At 65.6% G+C, this 18,969-nt stretch overlaps 4 protein-coding genes across 8 annotated transcripts; 2 read left to right on the forward strand and 2 right to left on the reverse strand.

The window, feature by feature from the left end:
* The first annotated feature begins 96 nt into the window (after nucleotides 1–96).
* On the forward strand, nucleotides 97–2,291 carry LENG1 (leukocyte receptor cluster member 1). The gene is made up of 4 exons (XM_074308102.1): nucleotides 97–421; nucleotides 756–926; nucleotides 1,012–1,265; nucleotides 1,363–2,291. Exons 1-4 carry the CDS (start codon nucleotides 290–292, stop codon nucleotides 1,553–1,555), a joined length of 750 nt encoding a protein of 249 aa, XP_074164203.1. The 5' UTR covers nucleotides 97–289; the 3' UTR covers nucleotides 1,556–2,291.
* CNOT3 (CCR4-NOT transcription complex subunit 3) lies at nucleotides 1,579–9,723 on the reverse strand. Of its 2 annotated transcripts, XM_074308079.1 has the most exons (18): nucleotides 9,421–9,722; nucleotides 8,529–8,601; nucleotides 8,387–8,454; nucleotides 8,179–8,253; nucleotides 7,947–8,036; nucleotides 7,728–7,856; nucleotides 7,544–7,639; nucleotides 5,187–5,406; nucleotides 4,962–5,095; nucleotides 4,713–4,769; nucleotides 4,328–4,628; nucleotides 4,123–4,243; nucleotides 3,689–3,887; nucleotides 3,437–3,536; nucleotides 3,153–3,351; nucleotides 2,830–2,962; nucleotides 2,586–2,711; nucleotides 1,579–1,838 (listed from the first exon to the last, which is right to left on the reverse strand). In XM_074308079.1, exons 2-18 carry the CDS (start codon nucleotides 8,551–8,553, stop codon nucleotides 1,740–1,742), a joined length of 2,172 nt encoding a protein of 723 aa, XP_074164180.1. In that variant the 5' UTR covers nucleotides 8,554–8,601; nucleotides 9,421–9,722; the 3' UTR covers nucleotides 1,579–1,739. The 2 variants fall into 2 exon arrangements, with proteins under 2 accessions (XP_074164180.1, XP_074164179.1); XM_074308078.1 differs by having other exon boundaries at nucleotides 4,123–4,628; nucleotides 9,421–9,723.
* A 906-nt stretch (nucleotides 9,724–10,629) lies between these two features.
* PRPF31 (pre-mRNA processing factor 31) lies at nucleotides 10,630–16,433 on the reverse strand. Of its 3 annotated transcripts, none has more exons than XM_074308082.1 (14): nucleotides 16,336–16,433; nucleotides 14,220–14,404; nucleotides 14,080–14,140; nucleotides 13,668–13,751; nucleotides 13,468–13,565; nucleotides 13,122–13,228; nucleotides 12,679–12,848; nucleotides 12,435–12,592; nucleotides 11,996–12,085; nucleotides 11,646–11,773; nucleotides 11,491–11,563; nucleotides 11,278–11,406; nucleotides 11,051–11,149; nucleotides 10,630–10,860 (listed from the first exon to the last, which is right to left on the reverse strand). In XM_074308082.1, the coding sequence occupies exons 2-14, from the start codon at nucleotides 14,394–14,396 to the stop codon at nucleotides 10,735–10,737; spliced, it is 1,500 nt and encodes a 499-aa protein (XP_074164183.1). In that variant the 5' UTR covers nucleotides 14,397–14,404; nucleotides 16,336–16,433; the 3' UTR covers nucleotides 10,630–10,734. The 3 variants fall into 3 exon arrangements, with proteins under 3 accessions (XP_074164183.1, XP_074164184.1, XP_074164185.1); XM_074308083.1 differs by having other exon boundaries at nucleotides 16,132–16,343; XM_074308084.1 differs by having other exon boundaries at nucleotides 14,220–14,397; nucleotides 16,132–16,342.
* Nucleotides 16,434–16,498: 65 nt separating this feature from the next.
* Nucleotides 16,499–18,954, forward strand: TFPT (TCF3 fusion partner). 2 transcript variants are annotated; one of them, XM_074308100.1, is made up of 6 exons: nucleotides 16,499–16,608; nucleotides 17,228–17,486; nucleotides 17,650–17,720; nucleotides 18,369–18,438; nucleotides 18,516–18,728; nucleotides 18,805–18,954. In XM_074308100.1, exons 2-6 carry the CDS (start codon nucleotides 17,232–17,234, stop codon nucleotides 18,934–18,936), a joined length of 741 nt encoding a protein of 246 aa, XP_074164201.1. In that variant the 5' UTR covers nucleotides 16,499–16,608; nucleotides 17,228–17,231; the 3' UTR covers nucleotides 18,937–18,954. The 2 variants fall into 2 exon arrangements, with proteins under 2 accessions (XP_074164201.1, XP_074164200.1); XM_074308099.1 differs by lacking the exon at nucleotides 16,499–16,608 and adding an exon at nucleotides 16,831–16,980.
* The last annotated feature ends 15 nt before the right edge of the window (nucleotides 18,955–18,969 follow it).

An 18,969-nucleotide genomic window follows, 5' to 3' on the forward strand; every position in this document is an offset into this window, starting at 1 on the left:
GGGAAAGACGATAGGGCAAGGCAGGATATGGATTAGCCAATCAACTGTCAGCATTGCAGATGGGGCGGGGCCAGCAGGAAAAAGCCACGACTATGCACCATTTTTCGGGGACGCTAGGTCCCTTCGACCAATCAGCGCCCGAGATGGGGAGGAGAGGCGCGTCCTCAAGGTGGGGCGAATCACAGGGCAGACAGTTTCTACCAATGGAAAGAGGGAAGCAGGCTAAGAGGACGAGCCGGAGGCGGGGCCAGGGCCAGTGACTCCGGAGGAAGTATAGACGCGCGGGACCATGAATATCCTCCCGAAGAAGAGCTGGCATGTTCGGAATAAGGACAACGTAGCCCGGGTACGACAGGACGAAGCCCAGGCCCGGGACGAGCAGCGGGAGCGGGAACGACGGGCGCTGCTGGCCCAACAGGAGGTACGGGCTGGCGGCGAGCGGGCGCCATCGAGGCGGGGTGGCCGCCATTGCGCACGCGCGGGGGATGGGGGCGGGGCGGGCGGAGCTTGCCGGGGCACCCCTGGCAGTGCCCTAAGACCGATGTCCCAAGCGCAGAGGGCCGGGCTCAGCCCCTCCTGTTCCGTGGGCCTGGCAGTGCCGGGGATGGGGGCCCCGGAGCCCCCGGCCCTGCTTCCCCGGGATGCCAGTGCGTCTCCGGGAGGGAGAGGCTGGCAGAGCCCCGGCCCCCTTCCCTTCTCTGTGACTTAATCCCCGCGTGCCCCCCGGCTAGGATGCTAACGAGCTCCTCCCCCAGGCCCGCACCGATCTCCTCCGGAAGCGAGCCCGAGCCAACGTCCCCGGGCCAAGCTCGCCAGCGGCGCCCGCGCGCGCCAGGCCCGTGGACCTGTTTCGGGAGCTGGTGGAAGAAGGCAAGGGCAAGACCTGTGGCAACAAGGAATACGAGGAGGAAAAGAGGCAGAGCAAGGTGAGGGGGCGGGGCGGCTCTGCTTTGCTGCCCCCTGCGGGCTCGGCAGCGGCCCCTCACCCCTGTGTGCCCCCTTCTCCCAAAGGAACAACAGGAGAAGGCCCTGGGGATCCTGACCTACCTGGGCCAGAGCGCGGCCGAGGCGCAGACTCAGCCCCCGTGGTACCAGCTGCCCCCAGAGCCCAGGGGCAAGGACGGCCCTGTGCCCAACGAGAAAGCCAAGAGCCAGCTGGACCCTCTTCAGGAGCTGAAGAGGCAGTTGGGCAAGAAGAAGGGGGGCAGAGGTGCCGGCGAAGGGGGCGTCCACCGCAAGGAGCCGGAGAAGCTGCGCCTGCAGAGGTAAGGGGCTGGGCCCCCCCCACGGCACCGATGGGTAAGTGACGTGCAAACCAGGGCCGGGCTGCTCAGAGCCTCCCTCCCTTCCCTCTCCCCACAGCTCCGGGAGAAGCTCCTTGGAGCAGCTTCGGGCCGAGCGGCTGAAGAGAGAGGCGGCCGAGCGAGCCCGGGCCGAGGCCCTGATGGCCGCCATGCGTGGAGAGCAGCCGCAAGAGGAGGAGGAGGCCGACGAACGCAAGAGGCGCTACAACTCGCAGTTCCACCCCCAGCTGGCCCGGCCCCCGCGGCGCTAGAACCCAGTGCAGGACTGCGGACGTCATATAAAACTATTTATTCATAAATATCTTCAAAAATGAAAATAGGTTTACGAAAAACAAGTCCTTCCCCAGCTGGGGAGGGGCGGGGAAAGGAGAGTCCTTGGCCCCAAGTGCTGGGGGCAGGCAGGAAGGGGAGGGGGAGAGGGTCAGCGGGCAGGGGTCACTGCAGGTCCCGGTCCTCCAGGTAGCGGTACTCGAAGGTGAACCCCTCCTTCTTCCGCTGGCCCCACTTCTCGTAGTCAAAGTAGATGTAGGTGCCCTAGGAAGACAGACCAGGAAAGTCAGGGCCCGGGAGGGCCACAGAGGGTGCCACGGGCCCTTCCGTGTTTAGGGGAGGGAGGGGACCAAGGCCCTGTGGGAGGCCATGAACGAATGCTCTTAGCCCAACGAGGGTGGAACTTCAGCCCCCAACCCCCATGTTCTCCAAGAGCCAGCAGGTAAGAGATGGGGGTAGAAGCTCCTCCCAGCACCACCCTCGATTCTCAGTGGTGCCATGAAAGACCACAAAGGACGTATCCAGGGAAGCCCGGGAAGACATGCAATGCCATCAAACAAGTGCCGGACCCGGGCTGCGGGTTTAGACGAAAGCCAATTCAAATCTGGTTTTCTGGACTCCGCCAATCCTTACACGGTCCATTTATGTTTCTTTCCCCCCCAGACAATATCCACTTTTGAAAATTAAATTTAAGTTTAAAAAAAAAAAAAGAAAAAAGTGTGGAGGAGATGGAGAGGTAATGTCCGCCCCCAGGGTCGGGAAGGAGCCGGCCCAATGCCAATCGTCTGAGAGTCTGGAATAGAGGCCTTGGCATCGAAGAGCTTCCTCACAGGACCATCCTCACGGTCCCACCCCACTCCAGTGTTTGGAGAAGGGGGCTTCCCCTTTGCATCCAGGCCCTTCTCAGAATCGTGCAGAAAATCCACAGGACAAGATAGGGAATCCATCTCGAAATCTGGCCAAGTCACCAGTCCCCGGGGTGCAGAGGCTGGGGGGCCTGGGGTCCCTCACCTGCTCAAACTCGTCTGTGATGGTCTTGGGCTCCTCATGCCGCTGAAACCACATCATGTATTTGGTGTGAAATCGCCATGATTGCTTCTTTAGGGCCTTGGCAGCTAGGTACTGAGCCTTGGTGCCCTGGTGGGGTTCAAAGGGCAGGGGTTGAAGGACAGCTTGGTCCAGTCTTCCAAGGGGTGAGAATGGGCTCTGCCTGGGCCAGGACTCCCGAGGGGCGGCCCTTTCCCCGGCCCCCTACCTCCAGATAGTAGAAGATGAAGAACAGGGTCTCCGTGGAGAGGCGCTGATAGAATTCTACTGTATCCGAGTGGGGAGGTGGCATCTGATGGTGGTACAGAGGGGTCGGGCACGGGTTCCGAGGCAGGTACTGCCTGTGGAGAGCAAGGGAACAGCCAGTTAAACCCCAAATCTGCACGCCCGCCACAGGGGGCTGCCCTGCCCTCGCAGACACAAGTGACCCCACAGGGGCCAACCTATCCCCCAGGGCCTTCTCTCCTGCCCAGGGCATGCTGCCTCGCCATTGTCCCCCACAGGTTCCCTGTGGTGCCCCCAGGCACTCACCTGATTCGCTCAGAGTCAGAAGGATGGGGCATATGGTGCCAGGCAGCCTCCTCCATGGCCTGCTGGTAGAGCTGCTCCTTGGTGAGGGCCACAGGCCCCAGAGGGCAGACGCCCAGTGACAGAGGGATGTTGACCTCGGACAGCTGCAGGGGCGGCTGGGCTGAGGCTGGAGGGGCCGAACTGCTGCCCAGGAGCATGTCTGTGGGGGAAGGACAGGAGGCATCTGGAGGAGAGCCCCCCGCGGGGACCCTCTCGCGGCCCAGCTCCCCAGGGCTCCCACTCACCACGCTCGGCCAAGTGCAGGGCAGGGACGGGGTCCTCGATGCCGGAGCTGATGGCCGCCCGCTCTGCCATGGACTTCAGGGAACTCAGGGGCTCAGGAGCCTGCAGGTGGAAGGAGGCACCATGGGCCAGAGTGTAGGGGAGCAGGGCACTTGGGGACCCAAGTCCCCGGTGGTGTCCTCTCCATGCGCTGCCCCCCTGAGGGCCAGCCAGGGGGAAGAAGAAGCTGCCAAAAGGTGCCCCGAGGCTCTCACCTTGATCTCCGGAGCTGTGCTGAACTGGGGGGGGCCGTTGAGCAGGGCCCCAGCTGCCTTGGGCTCACTGAAGCTGGGTGTCGGGGAACTGGGGGGGTTCACGGGCAGGGGCACTAGGAGGCTGGGTCCTCCAGCACCACTCCCCGCACTTGCGCCCACGCCCCCTGCCCCTGCTGGCGCTGCCCCAGATGCCTCCTTCCTGGGTGTGGGAGAAACAAGACCAGGAAGTCAGGGCTCACCGAGGGAGGGGAATTTCCCCGCCTTGGGGAACGAGACACTGGGACTCTTGCGAGGGTCCCCAAGGAAGAAGAGGAAGCCGGGGACCTCTCGGAGCACCTCCAGAGCCAAACTCTCGCAGGGGCCTGTCTGTCCCCGGCCCGCTCCCCTTTCTGGCCTGTGTTTGGGGCAGGGGGAGGCCTGAGGCTCTGACTCACGTGGCCGTGGGTGGCGGGTTGTGGGGGCCCGGGGGGGGACCCAGGGCTTGGCTGCCTCCACTGCCGCTGCTGCCGCTCAGGCTGAGTTCTGAAGAATTATCGGCCACTACCGAGCTGTAGCCTGCGGGCGAGGAGGGAGCGTCACAAGGGAAAGCTCCCAGACCCCGCTTCCCCGACATGTCCCATGCCCCCGACCCCCACTCACTGGTGGCCCCGTTCTGTTTGCTGCTGCTCCCACCGGGCTGGACACTGGGTGGCCTGGGCTGGGCGGAACCGGCACTCGGGGCGGGAGGGGCCACGGCCTGGGCGTACGGGGTGGGGGTGCTGGCGTTGTGGCCTGGGGCAGGGTTGGCTTTGGGAGGCGCTACGGGAGCCCCGTTGCTGCCAGGCCCATTGCCTAGTGCAGGGGGCGCAGGGGCAGGACCGGCCGGGTAGCTGGACGGCACAGCAGGGGACTGCGGGTGGTGGTTGCTGTGGACAGGCTTGGAACCGTTCTTGGCCGGAGACTGAGGAAGGAAGAAGAGAGAGAGGTCAGGGGCACAGGAGGGCCGGGGGCACCTGAGTTCTGACAAGGGGAGGCAGGGGCCCACCTGGCTCACTTCGCTGTCGGTCGACCGTCCTCTCTTTTTGTCGTCTTCAGAGTTTTCCTAGGGTTCAGAAGATAGAATTAAGGGCCAGAAGAGACCGTCTCCCAGACCCGACCCACTCGGGGCCTCTCAAGGATGAGCCGGGGTCCCAGAACCTCACGAAGCTCTCCTGGTCGTCCCTGAGGGGGCTCGAGGTCAGAGGGGCTTCTGGATCCCCGTCCGCTCTGGGGGTGTCCCAGGGGTTCAGCTCACCGTAGTGCAGTTGGCTGGGCTTGGCGGGATGGGGGAGCTCGAAGTGGTGGAGGTGGGCGTGCTGCTGGACTGATTAAAGATCTCATCCTCCATGTGGCTGTGGGTCGGGGGGGAGGTGGCGACCAGCGCCTGCGCTGTGGTGGAAAAGAACGTGGCCAGGCTCCCGAATCCCTGCCTCGGACCCAGGCCCCCCGAGCCCATCTTGTGCGCCCCCCGTCTCCTTACGAATGTCCTCGAGATCAAGGTCATCGTAGAGGAACTCGTTCTCCTCAAAGTCAGGGTCCTGCGAGGAGTCCACGTAATATTCCACATCGTCCTTGATCTTCCGAATCGAGTCCACCAGGATGGAGTCATTGTCCAGCATGCGCAGAATGGTTTCCAACATGCGCACGTGGTAGCGGTGTTTCTCGATGTGCCGTTTCAAGCCCTCGATCCGATCCTGCTTCTGTGGGCAGCGTGGGAGAGCCAACTCAAAACCCTGAGACGCCAGGGGCTGGGCCAAGAGACCCCAGGAGCCAGACCCCACAGGCCCGAGACCTCGGGAACCAGGCCCCAGGGAACCAGGCCCCAGGGAACCAGGCCCTAGGCAGCCCAGTCCTTGAGCCCAGTCACTACACGACAGACATTGGTACCCAGCTGTCCGGCACCCTCAGACGTTGCCAAGCAGAATTACTTGCAGGGCAGGAGCACAGCACGGGCACGGGGCCAAACAAAGGGAAGGGAGCAAACGAAGCAGCGCAGGTCACGCGCCCCATCACCCCCGTCATACACACAGGCTGCCTGCCCTCACAAACCCCAGAAGCCAAGCTCCCCGCCCCAGAGACACTCCCCATCTCCTAGAATCCAGGCCCCAATCCCCCATGTCTAGAGCTTCCGAGCTTCCAGGCTTCCAGCAGCCAAGCCAGACCGTAGCCAGCCAGGCCCGCTTACACCAGCACCAAGGCCCAGCACCCTCAGACCCAGGGACAGAACCCCCAGGATCCCAGCTTCAAGCCAACTCAGACCTAACTGTCACCTTCCAAGTCCCCTGCCCTCCCCCAACCCCTGAAAGCCTCTACAGGTGGTGACCCAATTGTCGAAGGCTCTAATTTATTCTGCTCCTTTAATGTTTGTATCTAAGCCCCTTGCTTCCACAGGCCCTTGTATTCAAGCCTCTCGCTCCCACAAGCCTTTGCATCTCAGCCACTCACTCCCACAAGCCTTTGCATCCCAGACTCTCACTCTCACAAGCCTTTGCATCCCAGCCCCTCACTCCCACAAGCCTCTGCATCCCAGCCCCTTGTTCCCACAGGCCTCTGCATCCCAGCCCCTCACTCCCACAAGCCTTTGCATCCCAGACTCTCACTCTCACAAGCCTTTGCATCCCAGCCCCTCACTCCCACAAGCCTTTGCATCCCAGACCCTCGTTCCCACAGGCCTTTGCATCCCAGCCCCTCACTCCCACAAGCCTTTGCATCCCAGCCCCTCACTCCCACAAGCCTTTGCATCCCAGCCCCTTGTTCCCACAGGCCTTTGCATCCCAGCCCCTCACTCCCACAAGCCTTTGCATCCCAGCCCCTTGTTCCCACAAGCCTCTGCATCCCAGCCCCTCACTCCCACAAGCCTTTGCATCCCAGCCCCTTGTTCCCACAGGCCTTTGCATCCCAGCCCCTCACTCCCACAAGCCTTTGCATCCCAGCCCCTTGTTCCCACAAGCCTTTGCATCCCAGCCCCTTGTTCCCACAAGCCTTTGCATCCCAGCCCCTTGTTCCCACAGGCCTTTGCATCCCAGCCCCTCACATCCCATAGGCCCTTGTGTCCAAGCCTCCAGCTCTTAGACCCCCCCCCAGTCAGCCAATCGGCACCCGTTAGATGCCCCTCTACGGCAAATGCTGTCCTAGGTTCTGGGAAGTCCAGCCAGACCCACACACCCTAATCGCCAGCGTCCAGGACTCTCGGCCTTCACAGCGTAAAGGAGGCCTCGTCAGCTGAGGGCTGAGACTCACAGACACGAGAACCTTGGGCCTAGAACCTTGGCTCGTAGCCCCCAGACCCAACCCTCGGACGCCAGGTAGCGGGCTGCTAGTACCTACAGAGCCCAGGTTCCGGGTCCCCAACGTTCCCAGACACTGAAGCTCCAGGACTCTGGAGCCCTGAAATAGCACCTGGAGGCTGACCCCACCCCCAGCCTTCCAGCCTCTACAAGCAGCACCTGGCTCACGACCCCCCCCCCCCCCAAGAGTTCCCAGGTCCCTAACAAGCAGAGGTCCCGCGTGGAGGACTTTACTCCCCAGACCCCCGGGCCTCCACATGCTGCCACAGACGCAAAGCTCCCGACTTCTAGCTGGCCTGCAGACCCCAGCACCCAGGCCCTAAGGTCCCGAAATGCCAGCAGGCGGCACAGCTGGGCGGGCCACCAGGGCCCCAAAGCAAGCCCGAGGCCCCTCCAGGACCGTGGAGCACAGGCCCTCTGCTGTCCTGTAGGCCACTAAGGCTGCAGGGCCCCTCCATCCGGACTCCACAGAGCCACGGCATGCCCTGGAGCCCCCCGAATTCTGCTCTCCGGGCCACCGGCCCCCCCTCAGCGCCGCCCCCACACTCACATCCTTATCCCCCTTCTTCTTGCGGGTCTGCACCGACAGCGACTCCACCTCGCTCTCAAACTGGTCCACCTGCATGTTGAGGGTGTCGATGGTGTTCTGGGCAGGGGAGGAAGCGAGGCGGCCGTGAGCCCCGGGCGGTGCCCGCGCCGCGGGCCTCCCACCCGCGCCGGGCCCTCGCGCTCACCGTGAGCCACTGGCCGACCTCCTCCTTCTCCTTCTGGGCCGGGTCCACCTTCTGGGCCAGGCCGAGCCCCTCCTTGCTGTACGCTTTGGTCTTCGTTTCCCGTTCCACAACCTTGAAGCGCTCCATTTGCTGCGGTGCGACAGAGAGGGGCGGGCTCTGGGGGCTGCGGTCCGGGGCGCCCCGCCCCCGGCCGGTCTCCCGCCATCACCCCCTTCCTACCGTCTCGATGAGCTTGCGGTTGTCGATGAGCTGCCGTTTGTCTTTGATCTCGTTGGAAGCCACCCATGTCTTGATCTGGTCCCTCAGCCGCTGGAAGAGAGCGCGGGGGGCGGGGTGAGCGCGCGCCCCCCGCCCCTCGTCGTCCGCTGGGGAGAGGGGCCGGGCAGGACGGGGCTTGGGGCCGCGCGCCTGGCTCACCCTCGGCGCCCGCCCCCGCCCCCCGCGCTCCTACCTGTAGCTTCTTAATCTCCTTCTTCAGGTCGGCCTCGTACTTCTCCTTCTGGTTGGCGTTGGCCGCGTTGTGGAGCTGACGGAGGAAGAAGACGGGGCTTGGCGGAGGCGGGCGCCGAGGAGGGCGCCCTGCCCTCGCCCGTCGGGGACCCGCGCCCTGAGCCCCCCGGTCCCGGGCCCAGCCCCCCCGGCCTCGCCCGCCCGGGCACCTTCTGCCAGATGTCCTCGAACTGCTCCACGCCCTCGGACACCTTCTTGAGGCAGCGGTCGATCTCGCCTGGGGAGTGAGGAGAGAGTCAGGGGGCGGCCGGCGTGGGGGAGGGGAGGGCGAGCGGGGGAGGGGGCCGGTACCTTGCAGTTTTCGCTTGTCTGCCATCTTTCCTGCCCTAGGCACACCTGCTCTTCATGCTCCCAGAGTCAGACACTGCAGAGGAGGGCAAGGGCATCAGGGCAGTGGCCCCCAGAGGGGCGGTCCCGGGAGGGGGCGGGGGTCCCAGCAGCAGCCCCTCCCCCCACGTGAGTGGGGTCAAGGAAGTGCCCCCCCAGGGAAATGGCAGTGCCCCCGCCAGGAGGAGAGGGGTTTACAGCAGCGCCCCCCCAGCAGGATCAGGAGGGCAGGGCCCAGCGCCCGTGACAGGACGAGGGGCTCCCACAGCCGCAGCTAGAACCGGGGACCCCCACCTGGGGCCTGGAAATCGGAGACCCCCGCCCAGGCAGGCGTGTGGGGGCCGCCCGCTGCTCCGCGGCAGGGGCATGGCTGGCGTGGGGCTCCCGGCCCAGCCCCCAGGCAGCGGCCGGACAAAGGGGCCGGGCCAGCTCTGCAGCGGGGCTCTGGGGGAGGCAGGAGCGGCGGGGCCGAGCTTGGGGGTACAGCACCTGGGGAGGCTGGCTGACGTCAGGCCTGACCCTGGGGGAGGGGCGGCCGGCTCTGCCCAGGAGCACGATGCTCCGGGAGGGCACGTCCGGCTCTACAGCAGGGGCATGACTGTGGGGCCGGCGGAGGCCGGGGCTCCTGGGGGAACGACGCCCGGAGGGGAGGGCCGGCGCGGAGGCGGGACGTGCCCCCCGGGGCCGGCTGCCCGCAAGAGTCTCGGTCTGGCTCTTTGGGGGGCACGACCCCCGGGGGGAGGGGGGTGAAGGCTCTGCGGCAGGAGCGTGATGCTTTTGTGGGACCCGGCTGAAGCGGGAACACGGGCCCCCCGAAAGGCAGGCCCCCTCGGCCAGGGCAGGGCGGCGCTCTCACCACACAGGCCCGGCGGCTCCTGGCTCCTCGGCGGCTCCTCAGCGGCCTCGGGGACCGGGCCTGGGCCGGGGCCGGCCTCGGGCTCCCGGTGGCGGGCGGGCGGGCAGAGGGGGCGGCGCCTGGGAGGGCGCCTGTCGCGACAGGCCCGGGCGCTCTCGTGACAGCGGCGCAGGCCGGGCTCGGGCTCCCGGGGGGCCGGGGAGGGCTCCCGGGGCTCTGGGGCCAGACGCGGCGGTTCCGCTCGCTCGCTGCTCCGCGGAAGCGGCCCTGGCCGGCTCCAAGATGGCGGCGGCGGCGGCGGCGGCGGCAGCGGCGGCGGCCTCGTCTGCGCCCCCGGCCCGGCCCCGCCCCGCCCGCGCGCCCCGGCCGCGCCTGCCCATTGGCCGCGCCGCGCCGCTGCGCTCGGATTCCATTGGCCGCCCCGCTGGCAGCGGCCGCCGATTGGGCGACATCGAGCCCGGCCCGCCTCCCACCCCCTCCCTTCGGACTCCCACCCCCTCCAGGCACAACACGCCGGCGCGAGGACGGACGCGTCAGTCAGGCAGCCGTCGCGGCGCCATAGGCTGGCGTCGTTCCTCCCCGCCCCACTTTCGCCCTATTGGTCGGGGAGGCGGAGCCGGAGGCTGCAGCATCAGTCAGAGCCTGGGCCAAGTTTCACGGGCTCTAGGTAGCGCCTACCCGCCTGTCATTGGTCAAGAGAAGAAGCCAAGGCAGGGCTTCATTGGTCCCAGCCATACCCCCCGTGGACAACAACACGGCAGTGTGAGGCTCGACGTGTCCGTCAGACGGGAACGGCCTCGCCGTTGGCCAGCCCCGACTCCCGCCCCGCCTCCAGAGGCCCGGGGGTGTTCCCGAGCTTGGGAGACCTCCGTACCTCCGCAGGGCCGCGTTCACATCGTTCGCTTCCCTATAGGCCGAGCGGTTCTGCCTGAGCTCTCCCACCCTGCTTAGTGCAGAAGGCCGGGCCTCGCTCCGCAGCCGGGACCCCCGCGACAGCAGCCACGGCTCGGCGCCCATTGGACGGGCAGAGGGCCGGCCCCAGGCGCACGACTTCCCTGCACACTGTTGGCTAGTGTAGCCGCCACTTATCCCAGAGCCACCAATGAAGGGGCGGGGCCACAAGCACAGAGATCCGATTGGACCAACGGCCGAGACGGGTCCTCTGCTACCCAGAGGGAAACTGAGGCTTACAGGCCGGGATGCCATGACTGCCAGCCCCTTCAATAAACATTTTTATTTGGTTTTCCACTTTTTCTTTAAAAACTGCAAGAAAAAACTAAAAGGGGGAGGATAGTGGGCCTTGGGGAGGCTCCATCACGTGGACAGCACCCCACTCTTCTCCCCCTTGACCTTGAGGAACTCGGCCATGCTGGAAAAGTACTTCTGGTTGGCCTCAGCCACCTTCTTCTCGGCGGCCTGCGGGTTCACGATCTCCAGACCCTGGGGAGGGGCGGGAGGGGCGCTGAAGGGGCTGGGGGGCAGCCCCCACCCCTACTTTGCTCTCCTCAGGCCACTTCTAGGCCAACCCCTCCCCCCCCAGTCTCACACACACATACACAAGCCCCTTCCCCAGGCCTCCATTCCCCCGCTGACCCCCCAGGCTGGTCACCCCAGGGGCCTGAGGCAGTACCTGCAATGGTGTGAAGGCCACACTGGACGCAGTCCCCGACGAACGGTCTCGAATGGTGGACTTGCCCCCGTAGACCACACTCTGCTTCTGCAGGGTCCGCTGCAGGGTGCAAGAGAATAAGATGGACCCCGGCTCCCCCTGGGCAGGGTCTGTTCCGGGACTTTGCAGTCCCCGGGAGTCCACCATCCCAGTCCCACCCACTGCCCATCCCCCCCCCCCCCCAGCACCTGGAGGGTCTTGGAGATCCGGGCCTTGGTGGCTTCGTTGACTTGGGTCTGGCGCACGCGGCCACTGCCCGACTTGCCCAAGTGGCCCAGGCTGAAGCCCAAGTCCTCCTGGTAAGCATCCTCCTCAATCTAGGGGGACAGAAAGGCGCCATGAGAGCCCAGCCATCGCAGGAGGGGGAAGGCAGGGTCCCCAGGGGCCCCCGAAGGCCTCACCTCCCCAAAGCTCATGCGGTTGGCCTGTTTGCGGATCTCCGTGAGCCCCAGACGCTCCTTCATCTTCCGGTACCTGGGAAGGGGCAGAGGGAAATAGGATGAAGAGGGAGAACCCAGAGGCAGGACCCTCCCAGGGCAGCGCCCGGGGTCCTCACCTGCGGCCACCACGCTTCTTCCTCTGTCCATCCAGTGGAGCGGGCAACGGCTTTACCTGCTTCACGGGGGGTGGCTCCTGCCACTTGTCAAATTTTCGCTCGATCTCATCCTTGAGGTCGTAGCCCACCTGGGGGGAGGCAGATAAGGAGGTCCCACAGAGCCAGGGAGGGGAAAGGGCACTCATGGGGGGCACCCAGGGCACACTCACCAGTCCGAACCTTTATTTCCCAAAGTGTAAAATGTCATCAGCGAACCCCAACCCTCCAGGAGGTTCCCTGCAGGTGTAGGGACTGCCCCTGGATCCCTAAGCAAAAGAAGAGCAGTGGCAGCTCTTCCACAGGCTTCCTACCTTCCCCTCGGGGCTCTCGTGGAAACTGTCCACTCGTGCGGCCAGGGTGCACTTGGCAGCCACCAAGCGAGCCGCCTTCCGTCGCAGGTCCTGCGGGGGTGGGACACTGTCACGGGGGCGGAGACCTCGCCCCGAGCCTTGGACTCGGCCCCCACATCTCACACGAGGGGGTTCCTTGGGCGTCTCAGAAGATGGGCTTGGACACATTGCAAAGGCTCCTCCTGACACAAGCCTGGGGCCCAGCGAGCGTCCGAAGCCCAGAGGGGTCAAGAGCCCGGCACCAGAGCCAGCAGACTGATGATGAGACGGGGCTCACTTTGGGGTGCCTCAGCCTGCCTCGGCGTGGGCATCGGGACCTGGGGGGGGGGGGCAAGGAAAAGGACCAGCAGTCCTCGACTCCCTGGCCCACACCCGTGCACACACACACATACACACTCACCGGGGGCAGCGACTGCACGATGTCGCTATGGTAGATGTAGCCCGTGTGCGGGAGCACCGAGGTGGACGAGAAGCCCGAGAGGGTCTTGCGCTGGGCCCCCAGCAGCATGATGTTGCAGGCTGGCATCTTGGAGAGGTTGGTCAGGCCGCCAGCCACGCCTGGGAGGGTCAGGAAGGTCATCAGAGGTGGCCCCTCCCCTCAGCGACCCCTTTCTCCCCTCCCGTCCAGGGGGCCCCAGCCTCACCCATGATCTTGGCGGCGGCCGAGGCTCCGATGATGAGGGAGAGGTTGGGCGCGATGAAGGACATCCGCGACTCCACATACTCGTAGATGCGGTGCTTGGAGGCGTTCAGCTCCAGGGCCATGTCACAGGCCTCCTCCAGGCGCTCCAGCTCCTCCTCCGACAGCTGCTGCCTGCGGGGCCGGGGCGTCAGGTGCGGGCCCTCCCGGGGCTCGACGTTCAAAGCCCACCTCCCAGCTCCAGCCGGACCAGATGAGGGGCAGGGCTCTTGCCCGGCCAGGGGGTCAGAGGCCCCTAAACTCTGTCTCTGGAATGTGGGTGTCCACTATTCTCACCTCCCAGGTTCTCCAGAAAGAAGCAAGCAGCGGAACAATCACCCCCCATTATATTTGGAGAAACTGAGGCAGAGTGCAGGAGATGGCTTGGCTGCCAGCCCCCCTACGTACCCTTGTGTAGTCGAGGCCGTCACACTGACCACCATGATGGTGGCGTTGGTCAGGATCTGCTGCAAGGTCTCGTTATTCTTACACTTGTCCAGGCTGTTTCCAAGTTCCTGTAAGGTAAAGAAGGGGACTCCAAGGGTCAGGGGACAGGTCGGTCTGCCTGAGCCAGCCCACAGGGTCCAAGCCCTGCTGGACCTTAAGCTCTCTTGGACAAAGGCCTCAGCGCCTGCCTCCCTCAGACTGGGCACGCCTTAGGACAAGCCTGTGTCACCCACTTCCATCTCCCTCAACGGGCCACGGCCCCTCCTCCCTCCTACATACCCACCCCCTCCCTCCCTGGCCTGCTCACCTTGACTGTCCGGATATAATCCAAGGCGTTTGGAACGAGAGACTCGAGTTCTGGGAAGCGCTTTGAGTATTTGTCCCGGATAAATTTGTGAATGATATCTTCAAAGAGGGGAGACGGCCATGGGTAGTCTCCTCCGGGAGTCCCCTCCCCCTCCTGCTGCCCCTCTCCTCCCTCCCTCCCTTCTTCCCTCACTCACTCACTCAGCTCATTCTCAATCTCCACAGTCAGGTTGTTGGCATCCACGATCACCCGGTACTCGGGGGCGGCCTCCACCGGCCCGGTCACTGTCCAGAGAGCCCAGGTCAGCGGCACCTGCTGCCCACCCCCCCACCCCCCGGGCAGAGAAGACTCCAGAAACACAGTGGGCCGCTCATAGGAGCTGATGGAGAGTGGAGGGGACAGAAGGGAAAAGGCCCCAGCCACACCCCCTCCCCAGAAAGCCTGGAGTCTCCGAGCCAGGAAACAAGCCGGCCGGAACGCCGTCCCCGGATTCAGTACACGGTCAGCGTGGGACCGGGATAGGCTGCGACCCACAAGTTGTCGCAAAGGCTTTCTACGTGGGTCTGTGGGCTCTGGCCGTCCCACCCTGGGGCCCCGCCGCGGCACCAGTACCTTCAGAAGCCTTGGCCTGCTTGCTGACGTACTCCTCGATCTTCACCATGATCTCGGCAAACTGAGGGGAAGGTCCCGGTCAGAGCCGCAGGCCCGGCCCCTCCCCAGACCCCCCCCCCGGCCCCCAGTTTGCAGCTCACCATCTTGCTGTCCCACAGCTTGGCGATGCTCTTCACCGAGTCCCCCGACAGGTCCAGCTGCATCTCCTCCTGCACATCTTCGATAGGCGGCTCCTCCTCCTCCTCCCCAAAGCTCCCACCTTCTTCCTCCTCAGCTGCCTCCTCCAGGTCAGCCAGGAGCTCGTCCGCCAGCGACATTCTGGGACCTCGAAGCAGAGAGGGAGCGCCTAAGAGCCCCGCAGACACCTCGAACGCCCCCGGCTTCGTAAGACTCCCGTGCAGCGGAGGTCAAAGCCTGTGCTTGTAGCCCAGGGCAGGCAGGGGGGGGGGGGGGGGGGCGGGGAGGTCAAAGCCTGTGCTTGTAGCCCAGGGCAGGCGGGGGGGAGTGGGGGGGGGCGGGGAGGTCAAAGCCTGTGCTTGTAGCCCAGGGCAGGCGGGGGGGGGGGGGGGGCGGGGAGGTCAAAGCCTGTGCTTGTAGCCCAGGGCAGGCGGGGGGCGGGGACGCTGACAGAAAGGAGCATACAGCAGACACTGAGAGAGTGGCAGTCAGCACAGCGAGGGGGGGGGGGGGGCGGAGGGCAAGAAAGGACCCGAGACACAAGGGGAGGAGGCAGTGCTAGAACTCGGGCCGGTACTCCCCTGCGACACAGAGGCTGAGAGGCAGAGAGGCAGGGAGGCCCAGCCTCAGGCAGCAGAGACAGAGGCAGAGGCAGGGAGGCCCGGCCTCAGGCAGCAGAGGCAGAGGCAGAGGCAGGGAGGCCCGGCCTCAGGCAGCAGAGGCAGAGGCAGAGGCAGAGGCAGGGAGGCCCGGCTTCAGGCAGCAGAGGCAGAGGCAGAGGCAGGGAGGCCTGGCCTCAGGCAGCAGAGGCAGAGGCAGAGGCAGGGAGGCCTGGCCTCAGGCAGCAGAGGCAGAGGCAGAGGCAGGGAGGCCTGGCCTCAGGCAGCAGAGGCAGAGACAGAGGCAGGGAGGCCAGGCCTCAGGCAGCAGAGGCAGAGACAGGGGCAGGGAGGCCCGGCCTCAGGCAGCAGAGACAGAGGCAGGGAGGCCCGGCCTCAGGCAGCAGGGATTAGACAAATTCTGGGGTACAGTCACAAAAAGCGGACAAAGAAAGCTAAGGACCCCTGGGGAGAGAGAAACCAGGGGCAGGGGACTGACAGGCGCCAGCGGTGGGGGCAGGACAGAATGGGGATGGGGGATGGAGGAACAAGGCGGGAGCAGCCAGAGCCCGCAGGGGAGGGCCCGAGCCGAGGCTCCCCAGCAGGCCGCCCACAGCTCCCGGCCCACGCTCTGTCCTCCCCCCACCTCAGCCTTCCCCTCAGGCCTGAGGGAGGCTACCTCCTCCAGGCTCCTTCCTCCCGGCCTTGCCCTCCTCCGCCACGCTCCGTCCTCCCGGAGGAGGGACGCCCTTTCTCCTCTCCCTGACACTGGCCCCGGTCCCACCACGCTCCCCACTCTCTCCTCTCTACAAAGGTCTCCTCAGCCCCACCCCTGTGACCTGCGACCCCAGACACGCTCTGGGGCAGCTTCCCCGGAGTCGCCACACACCCCCAGCCCCCAGAATGCACCGCCCGTGGCGTGGCCCGGGAGAAGCTGCTCCAGCCTCGCTCCGAGCCCTGGGGCCCAGGCCCGAGCCGCCTCAGTCAGACGAGGGCCCTGACCCGGGCGGCGTGACCCGGCAGCTCTTCCCGCAAACTTCCTGCCCTGCAGCCTCCTGCTGTGACCCCCCCATCCCCCCCACCCTCAGTTTCCCTCCGCCAGGACACGGAGGAGGCGCAAGGGAAGGAAGGGCAGCCCTGCCTGCCGCGAGTCCCTTTTCCCCCCTGGCTGAGGAAAGTCACCCTCTCCCGCCCGCGACAAGGCTGCAGGCCCGGAGGCCCCCCCCCCCCATCCTGGCCCGAGCTCGCCCCCGGGGGCTGCCGGCCCTGGGCCCACCTCAGCCTCCAGCCCCGCCTCCGCGCTTTTGCCCAGGGCCCAGTGCCTGCCCCACGCAAAACGGTGCGGATTTGCTCCCGCGCTGGGCGCGCCTGCGAATTATCTCCGGTTTACTTAAGTGTGAACACGTCGAGCCCCCACGGAGTGTAAGGTACCGGGGGGAAGGGACGGAGGCCGCCCCCCCAACCCCCAACTGCCACTCACCTACTGCCTCCTCACTAGCCGGTGCGAGATCTCTGGAAAAAGCGTCGCGGGAAAGTGACGTCAAAGCTACCCGGCTCCTCCTCGCGCATGCTCCACACCCTCAAGAGGGGCCGGCAAAGAGGAGGCTCACAGATATGACGAAAACAGCAAGCTCTAATTGGTTCTCCGGAAGAACCAATAAAAATCGGCGGCGACGGCCGGCTGCACCAAGACGTGGGGGTCCAGTTCAGCCAAGGGATAGCTCCGGGGCGCTCCGGCCCCTCTGCAGGCCGAGTAAGTTGGAAGCCCTGGATGTGGAAGTCTCTGAGAGCGATGACGACCCGGACCGCCGGGCCTCGGGCTCATTGGATCCCCCCTAGGAGGCGAAGGATTCAGAGTCTTGAACCTTAGGGCCAACAGGGCCGGGGAGAACTGCAACTCCCAGGAGAAGCCGGGGCACAGGCCTGGGCTATGCAAGGGCCGGCTGCCCCAGAGCCTCCTGGGAGTTGTAGTCCCCCCAGCGCTCCAGCCAAGATTTGGGGCTGTCGGTGCCAGATTTGAAGCGGTTGCGCCGGGGTCCCCAGAGGGGGGGACATTAGTCCGCGAAGGAGGGGAACGAAAGGTCATGGAAGAGACGCCAGGGTCCCGAGAGGAGAGTGAGGGAAGGTTGGGAGAGAAAGCCCCGGGGCCCCCAGAGGAGGGAGACAGAAGGGTCCCCAGAGGCGAGGAAGGGGAGCCTGAGGGACAGAAGGGCAGGGAAGGCGCTGCGGGGTTCCGAGGGGGGCCCCCGGAAGAGAAAGGCAGGGGCTCCACAGAGAAGAAGGGGGGCGGGGGAACGCAGTCTCAGGGAGGGGGGAGGGATCCCCCCGGGGAGGGATCCCCCCCACAGCCCTAACCCTTTGCCCCCCGGCAGCGCCATGGCGGGCGTGGGCTTCGAGGAGTTCTCCGCCCCGCCGGGCTCCGAGCTGGCGCTGCCGCCGCTCTTCGGGGGCCACATCCTGGAGTCGGAGCTGGAGACCGAGGTGGAGTTCGTCGGGGGAGCCCTGGGGGGGCCGGGGCTCCGCGAGCGGGAGGAAGAGGAGGAGGCCGCCCGCGGCAGGCGGCGCCGCCAGCGGGAGCTGAGCCGCCGCAAGTACCAGGCGCTGGGCCGGCGCTGCCGGGAGATCGAGCAGGTCAGGCGGACCACCGGTCGCTCCCCAGAGCTTCCCTTGTCACCGGCCCAAGGGTCTCTGAAAGCCCTGGCGGAGCCTATTTCCCGGGGCTGGAATGTCATCACATGATGTAATGGGTGGCCAAGGAGGGGGCGGGGCCTCCTGACCCTTTCTGTCCCCTCAGGTGAATGAGCGCGTCTTGAACAGGCTTCACCAGGTGCAGAGGATCACCAGGAGGCTCAGGCAGGAGCGCAGGTAAAGGGGGCAGGACTTTGGGGTACAGAACCATAGGCCCCCTGCCAGGAGGCTGGCAGATGTAGGTCACTTCTGCCAGCCAATCCGGCTTCAGTGGCTTCCCGCGGCCATCCGGCAGCGAGTTCTCGGAAAGCCTGGGCTCCCCGGGACCCTCCCCCTTCTCCTGCCGTTTCAGCCCCCTCTCCCTCTGACCATCTTTACCTTCCTTCTAGATAAAGCGCAGGGGCTAAGCCCCCTGCCCTCCACTTTCGGCTCTCCCTCCCCGGGGCCTTGGGCATACGTTAAGCGCCGCCCCGTGCCCGTCAGTGGCTGAGCACGGAGACGGTCCGAGAACACGCTCCAACAGTAGCCTGTTAACGGGCTTCATCTGGGGGGGGGGGGCTAGACGCACCAACTGGGAGAGGGGGCTGAAGGCCGGACCAGGGTCTGATGGTAGGGGATTCAGGGAGGACGCTACGGCTCCGTCTTCAGAGAAGAACCGGTCCATCCACAGCCGGAGCAAGACTGAGGTTGTAGGGGGAACTCGGGGGCAAAAAGGGCAGAATCCCAGCGCCACCTACAGCGCAGGGGAGGAGTGGCAGCACAGTGACAGGAGCCGAAAGAGGACTAGAATTGTGCGTGTGCCAGCTTCTCCTGTCCCGGCCTCAGGTTTCTCATGCGAGTCCTGGATTCCTATGGAGATGACTACCGGAAGAGCCAGTTCACTATTGTCCTGGAGGTGAGGCCTTGGGGCCCAGGGGGGGGGGGAGCCCTCTGGTCCCGGAAGGGGTCAACACCGGCTTCTTGCCTTGGTAGGATGAGGGCAGCCAAGGCCCCGATGCCCCCACCCCAGGAAATGCGGAGAACGAGCCACCGGAAAAGGAAAGCCTGTCCCCTCCCCCTCGGCGCCCCCCCGAGCCTGGCAGTCCCCCACCTGGGGAAGGCCCCAGTGCAAGGAAAAGGCGGAGGGCGCCCCGGGATGGACGCCGAGGTGGGGTGCTGCTGACCCCAGAGTTGGACCCAGGCCAGGTAAGCACCTCCAGACAGGGACGGGGAGGAGGGCGAGCACAGGACTTCCCGCCTCACCTTGCTTCTCCTCCCTCAGATCAAAGTGGAGGATGACTTTGGCTTCGAGCCAGAAGAGGCGCTCACCCCAGGATGGGTAGCCCGAGGCCCGGACAAGCTGCTGTCCTACCCCAGTCTGGCCAGCCCTCCCTTTGACATCACCCCCCAATAAAGCTTTGTCTCCCCTCCACTGCCGCACACAGCC

Source organism: Sminthopsis crassicaudata, chromosome 3, assembly GCF_048593235.1.
Source record: "Sminthopsis crassicaudata isolate SCR6 chromosome 3, ASM4859323v1, whole genome shotgun sequence".
NCBI classification, from domain to species: Eukaryota; Metazoa; Chordata; class Mammalia; order Dasyuromorphia; family Dasyuridae; genus Sminthopsis; species Sminthopsis crassicaudata.